The sequence below is a fragment of the Equus przewalskii genome, chromosome 2, assembly GCF_037783145.1.
Source record: "Equus przewalskii isolate Varuska chromosome 2, EquPr2, whole genome shotgun sequence".
In the NCBI taxonomy this organism is placed as follows: domain Eukaryota; kingdom Metazoa; phylum Chordata; class Mammalia; order Perissodactyla; family Equidae; genus Equus; species Equus przewalskii.
Window position 1 is genome coordinate 47,818,527 of NC_091832.1, and position 15,861 is coordinate 47,834,387.

The following is a 15,861-nucleotide window of genomic DNA, read 5'->3' on the forward strand; positions in this document are numbered from 1 at the left end:
GCAGGGATCAGGGTGATGTGTCTACAAGCCAAGCAATGCCCAGGGTCGCGGCAGCACCAGGTGCCGGGGAGAGGCCTGGCACGATTCTCCCTCAGAGCTCCGGGAGGAGCCCGTCGTGCCAGCGCATGGACCGTGGACCTCTGGTCTCCAGACAGGGAGAGGATGGGTCTCTGCTGTTTCAGGCCCCCCAGCATGCGCACTTTGTTACGGCCACCCCAGGGCACTGACACTTCCCCCAAAAAGCTTCCTGCACCCAAGTCCTTGTCTCAGCCTGTGCCTTCGAGGGAGCCCAACAATGTCCCCAGGCGTGAACTCCACTTGGCGAGTGTGCCCTCCGCCCCACTTAGAGGACAGGGCCAGCGCTCGTCTTGCCCCTGCTACAGGCAAGGGAGGGAAGCCAGGGCACTGTCTCCTGCCCCTCCTGCCCCTCCAGCCTTGGGGAGAGCTGTCCCTGCTCTCAGGTAAGCGTCTAAGAGTCTACACACCTTCCAGGCTCCACTAGGGACGACGGACGAGGAAGTTGCCAGCCCCCAAAGACTGTCCCTGCTGGAACGAGGCGCATACGGAGCCCAGGCCACCTCCCTGCCCGTGGAGCCGGCCGCAGGTGCTGACACTCCCTTCCCAAGCCGGCTCCTCTCAGCTGCAAACCTCGATCCGCCCCTGGCCTTCCATCTGCTCGTGTCATCACCACCAGAATAGAACTCGGGTTTAAAAAGCATCGCCCTTCCCGTTGCTTCTTCCTGGCCCTGTGAGTCTGTGGGCAGAAATAGCAGCCTGCGGGCTGAGGAGGAGATGGCTGGCTATGGAATCAGCAGAGGCTTCTGCCCGGGTGAGCCTCGCTGCGTGGGTGCCCGAGGCCGTCACAAAGGCCGGCTTTAAATAGCTCCTTGTGGGTACGTGCAGCAGAAGGAGGGCAGCCTGCAAGCAGTGGTGAAGGCAGGGAGAGGCGGCATGGGGTGGGCAGGGTCCTGGCAGCAGTGGGGAGTTGGCCCCCCAGCCTCTGCATCCAGGTGAGCCCGGCAGCTCTGTGACCCTTGACCCTATCTGCGCATCCTGCTGGAGGCCTGGGCAGAGGGCCGAGCCTTGGGGCAGGACCCTAGGTGCTCCTGGGTGGAGGGTGGTGTGTGCAGTCTTGGGCCCAGACTGGCACCTTCAGTGCACCATCTGGGGCTTGGACCCCTCACCCCAGGGCAACTCTTTGGGTTCCAGGGAGGAGGAAAGCAGTGGTCCTGCGCAGGGTCACCCAGATGAGAGGGTGTCGAGGTGGGGAAGGGGAGAAAGGGGCCACCGTCCCTGGGCATCGCTGTCCGCATTCATAGAGCTGGTCAGGCTTAGTCTGCCGCCCCCACTGTCCGAAGGTGGCCTAGAGCCCAGCTGACCCACATCCAGGCTCTGCAGCTCTTTGGCCACCTGCTCGGCTCGTCCCCAGGTCCTCCCCATTTGCAGCTCCTGGTCACACTGGAGCCTGGAAGCCCTGCTCCCTGACCACCCCACCCCCTGGGATGATGCTGCCAAGTCCTGCAGCCTAGTTCTTTACAGCCGGGGCCCAAAGGGGCAACCTGGTGCCAGAGGGATCCATAGGGGGCGAGAAGCCTTCAAGCTGGAGGTGGAGGTGGAGGTGGAGGTGGCGAGCCCTGGGCTGTGGTTTGGGCAGAGGGGCCAACGCCCTCCTCTGCCCTCAGACACGGCCTGTCCTTTGGGAAGTAGCTGGGCCCTGCACCTCAACGGTCACTGCAAGATAAACCTTGCCCATGGCGAGCCTCCTCCAGCATTCTGCCCCCATGGCCTGGGGCCACTGCAAACCCCTCAACAGGTTCCCCCAGCTGAGGGCAGATGGCCCAGCAGGGCACAATTTTGGTTCACACAGAGTCACTGTCATGCTCCCCTCAAGGTGGCTTGGAGTGGGGCCACCCTGAGAGGTGCACCACGGGGCCAGTGGGGCCACAATCTGGCCACCGCCCTGATCACAGCAGGGCACTGGGCCTGGCTGACCCTGTCCGTGGGAGCCAGCATCCCCAAAGCTCAGCAGACAGCAGAGCCCACACAGCTGCTCCTCAGATTGCAGCCTCTGTGTCTTCCGGTGTCATGACCTGCTCTGCTTTGGTGCCATGGAAAATCTGGACCCCTTATTCACAGCTGCCTGTCAGATCTCCGATGACCGAGGGTTGTCAAGCTGTGGCCTGTCACCCCGCGTCCGTGGTGGCAGCAGAAGTGGGGAGGGGCCGGAGGGTGTTTGTGGGGCCTTGGTGGCCTCTGTTCTCCCCTCACCACATCTGAGAAGGCACTGCAGTGGCAGCCTGGCTGTGGGACCAGGAAACCAAGGGGGCATTGTGACTCCTCAAGCCCCTCCAGACCCCTGCATCTCTGCCCCTCTCACTGATGTCCTGTACATGGCCACATGGCTCAGCCTCCAGGACACAGCCCCTGAGCCCCTCTGTCCTGAGTCTGCCTCCAAGTCCCTCTGACCCAAGCCCCTCGAGGCCGCGGCTGGAGGAGAGCGCTCCAGGCACCAGGTGCGGCTCAGGCACCAGGAGAGGACACCACAGCCCAGCCGCAGCGACAGAGAAAGGAACCGGCGGCCAAAGGCTTTTTTTTATTTCATGCTGGGACTAAAGGCCCACGAACGTCCTTCTCCACCATTTCACCAGACAATGAGCACCGTCCACACCTGGGCTCCTCCTGCTCCCAGTCCCACGGAGCAAAGTCCTAGAATCAGGGCCATTTCTGAGCCAAATGCATAGCCCCCTGAAGGCCCTGCGCCCACCTGGCCCAACCTCAGGGTCAGGCGGCTCTAGCGCTGGGAAGGAGGAGCTGGGCCGGGGTGTCTGCAGGGCAGGCATGTGGGAGAGCCCAGGCAGTGTCCGGGAGGGTGGGGACAGCGAGGGGCTTAGGGAGGCCGAGGCTTCCCTCTTGTTCTATGTGGTCTGTTGTCGTCCCCACTTTGAGACACGGAGCAGGCACACCCATCCGAGGGGCCTTTCTCCCCAGAGCCTCTGGGCAGCAAGACAAGTGAAGCCCCAGCCCCAGCCTCACATGGTGTAGGCTGTCCAGTAGATGACGTTGACGGCAGCGAAGGCCGCGGGGAACACAGCACGGGCGTAGATGTCAATGGTGTCCGCGTCGATGGGCTTGAAAAGTGCACGGAGGCCCCCCTGAGCCCCCGAGCGTGGCCCACCCTGCTTCTTGGTCTCCCCAGTCTCCACCTCCACCGACCTGTAGGAGCCCATGAGGTTCCTGGGCACACGGCACTGCCGGCGGGACACAGCCAGCTCCTGGGTGACACCCGCGGCCGAGAGGGAGAAGAGCACGATGGCGTTCTTCACATCCATCTGCCCAGGGAGGAGGAGGAGGAGGACGCAGGGCTGAGCGGCCAGCCCGCCTGCACAACGGGGACCCCCACCCAGGCCAGCAGCTCCATCCCTCGGCGAGCCCCGCTGTGACCCGCAGCAGGTGGGGCCTGAGGACCTGGGCCTGCTCTCCTGGAGCCCAGGCTGCAAGTGACATCCCCAGAGCAGCTGGTAGAAGCCCCCGGCTGGACCCAGGAACATGTGCCCCCACCACCCGGAGCCAGGCGTGCGCAGGGTGTGGGGCGCTGTCCTTGGTCCTGAACGTGAAAGAACCAGCCCTGCCAGCCTCACCTCGGCCCTCTGCTCTGTGACCTTGACCTTGGCCTTTTGCTTCTTCCGGTAGTCAGCATTGAAGTGGGCAAAGGCGTACTCCACCAGTGCGGCAAACACAAAGACATAGCAGATCCAGAAGTACACATCCAGCGCCTTGATGGCTGACGCCCGTGGGAGGGAGGAGCGAGCACTGACCATCAGCGTGGTCATGGTCAGCACCGTGGTGATGCCTGGCAGGAACAGGTGGCAACATTGCTGGAGCCCCTGCCATTTCACCACCCTCACCCCATCTCAGCCCAGGTGCAGGTCAGGTTCCTCTGACCAGGCCTGGCCTGGCTGGCCACAGGCCTGAGGGGCTGGAGGGCAAGGCCCGGGCTCATGACTAATGGGGTGGCGGTCCTGTTCCTGGGCTCCTGCCCTCCCACCAGCTCCCTCGGAGGACAGGCCAGGGCCCCATACCTAGAGACACCCTGGCGGGCACTGCGGCCTGGCTGATCCAGAAAGACACCCAGGACATGGCGACCAGGAGGATGGAGGGCATGTAGGACTGGATGATGTAGACGCCCCGGTTCCTCCGCAGGTGGAAGTGCAGGCTGAGCCGGGGGAACTGGCCGGCTGCAGGGGGACCGCCCCTGTCAGGACCCAGCACGTCCCTCGCCTGACCCGCCACACACCATGGCACTCGGGGGAAGAGGAGGGTTTGGCAGGCACTGAGGGCCACTGCAGGCTTCAGAAGAAGGATGACCCTAGACTCCTGCCTTCCCCACCTTTCCCACACAGCCTGACGGGTCAGGGGTCCTCGGGCCCTGGGCCTGGCCTTAGGAGAGAGGCCGGCCCTGCCACAGGGCCACCCAGAGGCAGGATTCCAACATTGCTGCACTGGCCCAGAGGGACCCTCCCACAGTGGGGTTGGCTCACCTCCTTCTCTCCCAGCCCTCCTCCATGCAGAGCCAAGCTCAAGGCAAGTGCCAGGCTGGGCTCACTGGCTCTGATGGTCAGGCAGCAGGGGTGGGGGAGGGGCAGGAGGGGCTAGGACGCATGGCAGCCCCAGGAGGCTTGTCCCCACCCCAGAGCCCCTGCAGTCCTGGGGCTCAGGGAGACCCCCACACCCTCAGGCACCCAACGCGGACTGCCGCTAGCCCCTGGGAAGCGATGAAGGACCAAGGAATAAGATGAAGAAAATCTGACCCATGTCTGCACTGTGGCATATCCTTAGTCCCTCGGTCGGGCCCAGCCTGTGCCCGTCAGTGGTTTTCCAGCTGCATCCACATGGCCCTCAGAGCCTGCTAGTGGCTCTGTTAGAGCGTTAGAAAACCACAACGCGGGCTCACAGGAAGAGGCCACCAGAGGCCAAGTTACCCGACTTGAAGTTCATCAGCTCTGTGGTGAACCGGTAGCTGGTGATGGTGAACTGGGCCAGCTGCAGCTTGTCCAGACCGTGGATCTGCTCCTGGTTTTCTGACCAGTAGTAGACGATATCCTCTGACGAATAGCCATCTACAGGAGAACCCACAGATGGGCAGCAGAGCCCGAACCCCCCGGCCCCTGGCAGCCCCTGGCAGGAGTGCCCTGCCCAAGCGGGGAGCCTAATACAGCAGAGAAAGGGGACAGTGCAGGAAGACCCAGCCAGGAGCAAGGAGGCCTGGGGCCACGGCCACACTTCAGGCAGGTGGTCAGGGACAGAAGTGCTGGGAAAAGTGCAGGTCACCATCACCAAGTGACCTGCAGGGGCTGCCATGCTGGCCCAGTGATGCAGATATATGTCTTGTCTGGACTGTAAGGGCCGGCCGACCCAGGCACGGCACCGCCCAGTGGGAGGAGGGCTATGCTGCTCAGACCTTCCGGTCCCTTCTCTTCCTGCCCAGGTCTCTCCCTCCATGGATGCCCCGTCCCAGGTGCCTCTCTGCCCCCAGGCCAGGCTGGCTGCACAGGCCCTGACAGTCTGAGTCCCATGCCAGCCGTGGAGAAGCCAGTGTGGCCGCCCAGAGCGGAGCCCCCACCCCGTCCCGGGCCCAGCCGGCACTCACAGCTCTCCAGGTGCAGCATGCACTCCTGCTCATCCATGGGGTACTTGGCCAGGTCCATGTCACAGGCCACCGTGGAGGTGATTCTGCCCAGACAACACGCCAGTGAGATCCCCAGTGGGGAGGCCACCAGCCCTGATCCAGCAGCTCCCATGCCCCCAACAAGTGGAGAGGCCCTGTGTCTGCCCAGAGGGGCTGCCTCGCAGGAGCGTCGGCCAAGCGGCCTCTCAGGCTTTGTGGGCAAGGTGCCCGCATCTGGGCGGAAACTGGAAACTCGTCACTGGAAACACATCTATGGATCTTTCTTCAGGAATCAAGAACTAGAAGGGCCGGCCCCGCGGCCAAGTGGTTAAGTTCGCGTGCTCTGCTTCGGTGGCCCAGGGTTTCACCGGTTCACATCCTGGGTGCGGACATGGCACTGCTCATCAGGCCATGCAGAGCCGGTGTCCCACACAGCACAACCAGGGGCACGCACAACTAGAATATACGTCTATGTACCGGGGGGCTTTGGGGAGAAGAGGGAAAAGAAAACAGATTGGCAACAGATGTTAGCTCAGGGCCAATCCTTTAAAAAAAAAAGAATGGGAGTTCATTCACTCTCCTCACCCTTCAAAATGCCTGGCTTAGTCGGAGGCCCAGAAGGCATGCCCTCCGGGACGACCCCCAGGCGTTCCTGCTGAACATGCAGCGCAGGAAAAGGCCCCCATTGCCAAGTGTTCTGATCTTTCAAGAGAATTTAGATTCTTCTATAAATCTCCTGAGTTTTAAAATCTTGGCAATTAAATTCCATTTTTAAAAGGCACTTGTCAGAAAACACGTGTTTAAGCAAATAGACGTACATGTATGCTCATAGCGGCATGACTCACAAAAGCCAAAAGGTGGAAACAGCCCAGGTGTCTGTGGATGGATGAGTGGACAGGCAAACTGGGCCATCCATGCAGCAAGGGTTCCCCAGCCACAGAAAGGAATGAAGCCCTGATGAACGTTACAGCACAGATGAAGCTCAAAAACGCTATGCCAAGTGAAAGATGGCAGACACAAAAGGTCACATAGCATAAGATTCATTTTATACGACATGTGCAGAATAGGCAAATCCATAGAGACAGGAAGCAAGTTGGTGGTTTCAGGGGCTGGGGAAGGGGCATTGGGGAGTGACTGCTTAATGGGAATGGGGTCTCCTTTTGGGGGGATGAAAATACCCTGGAACTAGATAAAGGTAATGTTTGCATAACATTGTGAATGTGCTAAATGCCACTGGATTGTTTACTTTATTTTTTATTATTATTTTTTTTTAGATTTTATTTTTTTTCCTTTCTCTCCCCAAAGCCCCCCGGTACATAGTTGTATATTCTTAGTTGTGGGTCCTTCTAGTTGTGGCATGTGGGACGCCACCTCAGCGTGACCCATTGAGTGGTGCCATGTCCGCACCCAGGATTCGAACCGACGAAACGCTGGGCCACCTTCAATGGAGCACACGAACTTAACCTCTCGGCCACGGGGCCAGCCCCTGAATTGTTCACTTTAAAATGGTTAATTTTACAATGTGTGAATTTCACCCCAATTTAAAAAACAAAAGGCACCATGTTGGCCAAAAAACTACTTGACATTTTATAAGCAGCTGCTGTTTTCAGGAATAACTAGCCCGCCCAGCTCCCAGCAGAGCGTCCTGGGTTTTCCCTGCAGCGGGCTGGTGGGCGGGTCCCGGGTCTTACCGGATGCTGTAGAGGATCACCCCATCGGGCTGCAGCCGGATCAGCTTGTTCTCCACCGTCACGTCATGGAACCAGGCGGACTTGGCATTCACAATGAAGGTGTCTGGGAGCCACAGTTTGTCCACGAAGCGGCTGTCCAAGCCCAGGGTCTCGTTGGTGTGGTTGTAGGACAGCCTGCTGTCCCGCCAGCTCTGGTGCAGAAACACCGTCATGGTGTACTCCTGCGGGGGAAGGTGGGAGGGGCCCTGGCCATCAGCCTGCTCCTCTCCTGGGGACACATGGCCGGGAGGCGGGGTGGAGGTGGGCCAGCACCTACCATGTTCACCTCCGAGATGTGGTCGATACTGGCCACCTCGATGGCGAGTGCCACATTCACAGGGGGGCCTATGAGGAAAGAGCAGGACATGAGTCCGGTGGGGCTGAGTGAGGCCAGGCCCCAGCACCCCTGGCCACTTGGCCAGACCAGACTCTCCACCCAGCGACAGCCCAGGCAGGCAGGAGGGGGAGGACAGCCAGGGGTTCTCAGGGAGGACCATCTTGGTGCAAGTCTGCCATGAGGCCTGAGAAGATCCACCATCGTGGCCGTCTCCCTGGGGGGCTGGTACTCGAGGTCTGATGCACCCGCAGGGGAGCCCACCCAGAGTCAAGCGGGCTCACACCCACAGCTGGACCCAGCGGCCTGTCCCTACCCCTGCTGGCCACTCTCACCTCCAATGCCGGGCCGGAAGTTCCGGGCATAGCCCTCCATCAGGCCGTCCAGGTTAGGGAGCCAGGATATCTCCAGGTTGGAGCCAACATAGTCCCCAATGTCATTCATTGCTCTGGAAATGCAGGCCCACTGGTCACAGGCAGGGCTCCAGGCACAGAGCCTGGGGTGGACAGGGAGGACCATGCGAGGGCCCCTCCAGGCTGGACCTGGTCAGTCCCAGGAACTCACCCTCGAAACAGGGAGCCCCAGAGGGTGCAGGGCCCAGGATTCCTCGGTCTTTTCCATCCGCATCTCTGCTCAGCTTCCGCCCCACCCACCCGGCCTCAAGGGAGGCTGTCTGGGTCAGGCAGAGTCCCCAGCCCGAGCCAAGCCCCCAGGCTTCCTCCACAGCCAGCCCATAGAGGGTGGCCTGTGCCAGAGTCCCCATCCCTGGGGTCCTGCATCCAATAGGCCTAGGAGGACCTCGACAAGGGCATATGGTCACCCTTTCAGCCTCTGAGGGCAAAGTGTCCTACAAGAGGTAACTCGGGAGAAAAGACATGTGACCAGGAGGTTGAGGGCCGTGGTGGGTGAAGGGGGCAGATAAGGTCCCAAACCCAGGACCCAGGGCCAGGACGAGGGGCCATGGGGAGGCTGCAGGTTGGCCTCCTGCTCTCTGTCCTTTCCCAGGCAGGCCCCAGAGATCCCCAAATTGCCATGTGCTTCTGGGGCTTAGCCTGACCCCAGAGCAGCGGGGCCATGCCCACTGGCAATGGGCCAATCTCACTGACAGCCTGTGCTGGTCACGTTTGTCCCTGGCAGGGCCACAAAGGATGTCCCACAGGTGGCAGGCATCTTGTGGCCCCCAGACCCCAGACTGCCAGAAGCACTGAGCTCCCCAGCAGCTTCACCTGCCCACCCCTTCTTCTGCTCACCTGTCCTGGGATGAACAGTGTCCCCCAAAATTCATGTCTACTCAGAACCTCAGAATGGGACGTTATTTGGAAATAGGGTCCTTGCAGATGTAATTAGTTAACATGAGGTCATTCTGGATTAGGGCTGGCCCTAAATCCAATGACTGATGTCCTTATAAGAAGAAAAAACAGAGACACGCAGGGAGAAGGCCATGTGACAGCAGAGGCAGCAACTGGAGTAATGTGTCTACAAGCTAAGGACTCCGGCCGCACCAGGAGCTGAGAGGCCTGGAGCCGACTCTCCCTCAGAGCCTCAGAGGGATCTGGCCCTGCCCACACCTTTGTCTCAGACTTCCGGCCACCAGAATTATAAGAAAATAAATCTCCCTAGTTTTAAGACCCCCAGTTTGTGGTCACTTGTTGCAGGAGCCCCAGGAAACTCAGAACCCTCCCTCCTGCAGCTCCCGGTGGGGAGGGGCATTTCCCCTCAATCTGAGCACAGGGAACGAGGAGGGCACTCAAAGATAACCCTCCTGTTACTCTCTGAATCACACCTATTCCCTGGGGAGCAACTTGGGCCAAGGCCTCCAAGTCACCCTGGGCCCCAAGCCTGGCCAGAGCCTGCGGGGGAGACACCGGGGCCAGGACCTGGATGCAGGGGCTGCTGGGACCCTGAGGCCATGGCTCACTCTCCCTGGAGACAGATCCCCAAAGCCAGCCATGGCCACGTGCCCAGGTGCCCCACTCTGGGTCCTCGTGGCCACCTTGAGGAGACCACCGTCCCTTTGAGGCTCCCACCACACAGCTGGCCACTGTCCGCTCCCAGCGGTGGGAGCCACACCCCACTCTCCCCTTGGCCTCCTGCACCCTCAGGGACTGTCTCCCATCCGGCTGCAGTCTGGCACATGGCTCCCGCTCCCATTGCGCCTGTCAGTACAGCCAAGTGGAGGCCCTGTCCAGCCCCTTCACCAGCACCCCATGGGCCTACTGCAGCCCATGCCCCCCGTCTCTCCAGCTCTGCCCTCCTCTGGCTCCCTGCTCCTCCAGAGCCAAGCGAGGCTTCCTCTGAGCCTCTATCTCCGAGCTTCCCCCTCCAGACGCCCCCTCTGCTTCAGCAAGCCCCTCACCTGTCCCCAGGCCTGTGGCAATTGTTCCCTGACTCCCGCCCTCTCCAGTGTCCCCTCTTCTAGATACCCCCTCCAGACCCTCCACCGTCTGACCCCCATTTCCTCATGCTGAGTCCCCCCACCCCCACTGAACCCTCCATCCCCTCTCCTAGTCCTGCCTTGAGATACAGCCCCATGCCCCCTCTGGGGTCAGGACATCATGACCAGGACAGTCATGGCCCAGGCCCACGTGGAGGTCAGAGTCTGTGAGGGGGACAAAGCAAGTGGCTTTAAGTGTGATGAGAGTTACAGAAAGGGGAGGTCAGGACCCTCTCTGGTTGAGGGGGGAGGGCGGGGGACAGCCTCCCTGAGAAAGTGACATCGGAGCCCAAAGGCAGAGAACTGTGGACCATGGCAGAGAAGAGAGGGGAGGCGAGCGAGGGTTCCGTGCCATGGGGCATGGAGGGGGAGCGGGAGGCGTCGTGGCGAAGAGCAGAGAGGGATGGACCTCAGAACTCCTCCAGGGTCAAGGAGTGGATGTGGGGCCCTGGACAAGGGGCTGCATTAGACTCTCAGAACAGGATTCTGGTGAAGGAACGGGACGTGTCACGGGGGAATCAAGCAAATGAACCTGGGCTGTCGCAGGGGTTGGGGTGATGCTGGGCTGGACCAGACGGAACGGTGCGGGGAGGGAGGCAAACACACCTGAGGTAGGAAGGGGCCTGGCCCATCGGGGTGACGCCCCGGGACCTGGGGTTTCTGGCTGGAGCAGCGGGGGGTGGGAGGGGGCAGAATGAGCTCTGCTGCTCAGTCTGCCGGCCTGAAAGCCTGCCTCACACGCTGGACAGTCCGGTGGGTTCCAGAAGCCCTCGAGGGCTGCTGGGTTGGGGCAGCACCAGCAAGGGTGGGTCCAGACCCATCGAATGTCTCCCACACTCTTGAAGATGGTTGAATTTGAACCAGGAGTTCTGTAGCTAAGGAAACCTGCAAACCCAGATCTGTGCCCAGGGCCACCTCGGCCAGGGCGGGGAGAGGGCAGGCACCTTGGTAACAAAGTATAAGAAGGAATTAAACTGAGTCCTGGCCCCAAGTGAAGCACGATTAAAAATGCAAATGGAGGTCACCCTGAAGGTCAGGTGTAAAGGGATTCAAACGAGGCTTTATTTTTGGATGCACCCAGCTGCCATTTGCTGCAGCAGCAGGCCTGCCTGGAACGAGGTCGTTAGGAGACACTGCCCTTCCCTGGCCTCAGGGTGGTGGCACAGGCGGTCACACCTTCCCTCCGCCCTGGTCCCAAGCGCACTCGGGGGCATGAGGGCAGGGCCTGCGTTAAGCCTCTCACCATGAAGCTTGCCTGGAAGCGGCAGGATACCAGCAGAATCTTAGCCTGTGTCATGGCTAACAGACACCCCCCCCCGCCGTGTCACCTCTCACCTGGGACAGGGGTCAGTTGTTTTTCCAGCTGCAAAGAGACGTGGAGGGCCAGAGGGCCAGGGAGGATGTGCTACATGCCCGTCTGGGTTTGGGAGGGCCCTGTGCTCCTCCTTCGGTTCAGGCAGAGTTAACAGGGTGGGTGGGTACACTCTCCACGTGGGGGGAGCTCAGCTTGGGGTAAGAATGCGGTGACTGACCAGCATCTTGGGAGAGAACTTCAGACTCATCTGTCAGCCTTGGAACCCAGCGATGGCCTAGGCGTGGGGTTCCTTTGGGTAGACGAACAGAAGTTCTGACTCCCAAGGCAAAGCAGCCACCCTGAAAACACTGGCAGCTTCCACCTGGGACTGCCCTTGGGTCATCAAGCCTCCCTCCCTCTCTTGGCCCCATTGAGAAACAAGCCCACCCTTGTCACTTATCTGTGCCCCTGGGCACAGAAAGGGAAGGTGGGCGTAGCTGAGCGAGGCAGTGGGGCCCTCCTCCCTCCGAGCATCCTTCCACGGTGCCCACGGATCCCTGGCAGCTCTGCTTTTAGAGCAACACCAGCCACGCTGGCACCTCAGTTACCAAGGCGAAGAGGAACACCACGACGATCGCGCCGTGAGCTGGCGAGGCAGGAGCTGCGGGCACAGCTTCTCCAGGGAGATGGAGGTGCCAGCAGCCCGGGGAGGGCCACCCACTCGGGTGTGCAGCTGGCAAGCTTGGGTTCCTGCTGTGTGAGCAGATCTTCAGACTCAGAGAATGCATGGCTTTGACCCAACCCACAAATGCTGCACAGCGCAGTCCCTTCTTACCCCACTGAGCCATTCCCACCAGGAACCCCTGGGCTCCAGACTGAGCAGCGGCAGCCAGAACAGGCACTCCTGTTAGTCCCACTGTCCTCCCATATCGCTACAAGGATGAGAGCGAGGGAAGGGAGGATGCTGTCCTCCTGGTTTCCAGAGTGGAGGGACACTGAAGCTAATGGGAGAAGAGGCCCCGAATGGACAGCACTGTGCTGTCTGTAGGCCACCCACCAAGGCTTGCAAAGCCCAGAGGCTCTCTTCTCAGCCAGGGCTCTCGGCCTTCCTGCACAGGCAAACAGGCCCATCCCTCACCCAACACCCCAAGCCAGATGGGGGTCTGAGTCCAGAATGTTTCAGATTCTAGGAAGGTGATATGGTGCACACGGACTTAGAGGGGGGTCTGGAGAATTTCCCAGCAGGAAATAGATAAATACGCCCCAAAAGTAGGATGAATAAATACAAAACGAGCCTCATGTCAGAGCAGAACAGGCTTCGCTACCAAATGAGTCTTGGTGTCAGACTTGGGCTAAGACTTTGGGGTTCAGAGCGGCATGGATTTCAGAATCTCAGCTATGCGGCTGTCGGCCTGGGCCAGAAACTGATCCTGGGCGTCCAGCACGTACGTCTACAGCCACACCTCAGTGCTTTGACCTCCCTGGTACCATGAAGTAGGAAAAGGAGAAAGGACAGAGGCCATGGGGCTTGAAAAGAGAGCTAAGCTCTCCCGAGGACAGGGGCCGCCTCCACACTGCCTGTGATCTTGGGCGCCACAGCCATGTCTGCGGCTGGACCCAGGCCTTCCTGGCTCTGCCCCCCTCCGCTCTGACAAGGAAACCCTGACCCCCGCCCCCCCACACACACCCCTGCGTGTTGCATGCTGCCTGAGTGCCTACAGCTGAAACACAGGCTGATGTTCCGCCCCTTCCAGTTTCCAAAGTCTGCACATCGGTTGGTTGCACCATGAAGTCCACAACGCTGGGGGGCCATTTTTTTTTTTTTTTTGAGGAAGATTAGCCCTGAGCTAACTGCTGCCAATCCACCTCTTTTCACTGAGGAAGACTGGCCCTGAGCTAACATCCGTGCCCATCTTCCTCTACTTTATATGTGGGATGCCTACCATAGCATGGTGTGCCAAGCGGTGCCATGTCCACACCCAGGATCCAAACCAGCGAACCCCGGGCCGCCAAAGCGGAATGTGCGCACTTAACTGCTGTGCCACCGGGCTGGTGGGGGGCTGTTTTTGCTCTTGTTTTTCTGCAGCCCTTGCCCTGAGTTGATTTTCAAAAAGGCCCCTCACTACTCCACGGAAGGTGGCCAGAGACCCAGAGCCCACTTCAAGTCCCCTTGAGAAAACGAGCTGGGACCATGTTGGTCCCTGGAAGCCAGAGGGAAGGAGGCTCAGCCCAAGGAGCCCTTTCTTCTTAGCCTCTTCCTTTACTGGGGAGACAGCCTCCCCGCACACACAGGTAGGAAGAAATCACCAGTCTTTCCTCTGCCCTGGTCACCTGGCTCCCTTCTACCTGCGCACTTGAGTTCAGTCGAGAGCGTTTGAAATGGCCCCTAAAAGGAGAGCCCAGAGCATCCTGGGTGCGCGCTCTTCCATAACCATACTCAGCCCTTACGACGTGCCTTCTTGTCCACCAAGACCTGCTAAGGGCCGCAGAAGCCGGTGTAGCCCTGCTCCCCTACGAAGGGGACAGCCACCTGCCTGTGTTCTCAGGACCCATCCCTCCTGCCTGTTTGCAGCTTGTGCCACGCTGAGCGTCCAGCCCCCACCTGGAAGGGCACCAGCCAGCCAGGGACCGGCCAAGTGCTGGCTGGGGCCGAGGAACCGGAGCTCACCACGCGAGCCCGGGTACCGGGGAGAATGGGGGGGCGGCCCCGACGACCTCGTCCAGCCGGGTGGCGCCGGTTCAGCACCGAGACAGCGGACAGCACCCAGGCGGTGGCGCGGCGGGAGAGGACGGCCCGCGGGGGAGACGCAGGCGGGGGCGCCCCGGGAGAGCTGGGGCGACCGGGGGTCCGCGCCGCGCTCCATCCCGGCAGCCGGGTCTCTGCCGGCGCGGGGCTCCCCACCCAGGGCGACCCCCGGCGCAGCGCGGACGCGGCCTCGCTCACCTGGCGCCGCGGTGCTGGCGCGCGCAGAGCAGCAGGAGCGGGGGCAGCAGCCAGGCCAGCGCGTCCATGGCCTCGGCGGGCTCCGCGCTGGGCCGGGGGAGGCGTCGGGGTCCGGCCGGCCGGGGCGCTCGTGAAGTTGCTTCGCCCGCGGCCGCGGCGGCGGCACAGGCGGGGCGGGAGCGAGAGGCGCGCGGCGCGGACGCGGGGGCGGACAGAGCGTGGAGCCGGGAGCCCGCCCCGCCCCGATCCCGCCCGCTCCCCCACCCCCGGCCGCCCCGCCCGCCCCACTCCTGAGCCGGGCCGACTTCTCCTGCCCCGAGCCACGCAGCAACCCCACCCCCCCACCCCCCGCCACGGCTCTCCGTGCCCCTCTCCCCGTGCTCCCGGGCCGGACCGAGTCTGGCCCTCCCCACGCCACCACTGCTGCCCTCGCCGGCCGCAAACGAGTCCCTCCGCGCGTCTTCCCGGGAGGCGACCCAGGCGCACGACCCGCGTGGACGAGGCCTCCCGCTGCCCCGCCGGGCCCCTGCGGACCGACGGGCGCAGCAGAACCTGGTCCCTGGCGGAGTTTGCCCGGGGCTGTTCGTGGGGGTCACAAGTCCCGGGGAGCTGGTTCGGGCTTTGCGGGCAGGGTGGCTGAGGGCAGCGTCCTTGCAGGCTTCACCTTCTACGGGGAGAACCCCCCAACCCCCCAAGCCCAGGCTCGCCCAACACCGGCAGCTCCTTGCAAAACTCTGGCGCTTGCGGTGGAGCCAAGCAATGCGCCCGCAGAGCGTCCTGCCCACCCGCGCTGGGCGCCCCTGAGACAAGGGGCCGAGAGCGCTGCGGCCCCGCTGCCGGCCGCTCTGGTCACGGGATGCAGCGGCTTCTCTGCCGCCGGCCAGGCTCCATCACACCTGTCCACACCCGCTCTGAGGGCCCTGCAGACGGCTGGGCTCCAACCACGGAGCCATCCACGCCACACCCCCTACAGAGCTGAGAAGGTCAAGGCCTCACACGTTTTCTAGTTTAACTCTTTTGAACACAATGTTCTGCGGCAGTTTCCCCCAAAAACTGATCACAAACTTTAAACATTGTTTGGTCTCATTTGCTCACTTCTGGGCTCAATATCAGCTGACAACAGAGCGGGAACTTCTCATGAAAACACTTAGAAAGGGACAAAACGGTCCTGGAGCAAGTTGAGTCCCCTGGGTTGACCGTGGGCACTGGCCAGAGCAGGTGCAGGGGGAGGAAAGTGTAGAAAGGGCTGCTGGGAATTTCCAGTTGGGTCCTGGGCACCGAGGATGGAAAGATGGGGCTGGCTCCCTGCTTTCTTCCTAAAGCAGGTAGCAGGCTCTAAGGAAGCCAGTTAGGTCTCAGCTGTTGGTGCCTTCCGTGGAGGGTCCCTCGCCCCCGCTAAGGTGGGTCCTTTGGGCAGGGAGGCAGTGGCCTCGGTGTTCACTCACTGCAGTTCCCAATTC

General features: G+C 61.5%; 1 protein-coding gene across 7 annotated transcripts; it reads right to left on the bottom strand.

The window, feature by feature from the left end:
- Positions 1-2,574: 2,574 nt before the first annotated feature.
- GABRD (gamma-aminobutyric acid type A receptor subunit delta) lies at positions 2,575-14,634 on the bottom strand. Of its 7 annotated transcripts, none has more exons than XM_070605416.1 (9): positions 14,402-14,634; positions 8,065-8,177; positions 7,673-7,740; positions 7,357-7,577; positions 5,648-5,730; positions 4,980-5,117; positions 4,080-4,235; positions 3,639-3,850; positions 2,575-3,329 (listed from the first exon to the last, which is right to left on the bottom strand). In XM_070605416.1, exons 1-9 carry the CDS (start codon positions 14,467-14,469, stop codon positions 3,030-3,032), a joined length of 1,359 nt encoding a protein of 452 aa, XP_070461517.1. In that variant the 5' UTR covers positions 14,470-14,634; the 3' UTR covers positions 2,575-3,029. The 7 variants fall into 7 exon arrangements, with proteins under 7 accessions (XP_070461517.1, XP_070461499.1, XP_070461532.1 ...); XM_070605398.1 differs by having other exon boundaries at positions 4,080-4,301; positions 14,402-14,613; XM_070605431.1 differs by having other exon boundaries at positions 4,080-4,301; positions 8,065-8,225; positions 14,402-14,605.
- Between the last annotated feature and the right edge of the window lie 1,227 nt (positions 14,635-15,861).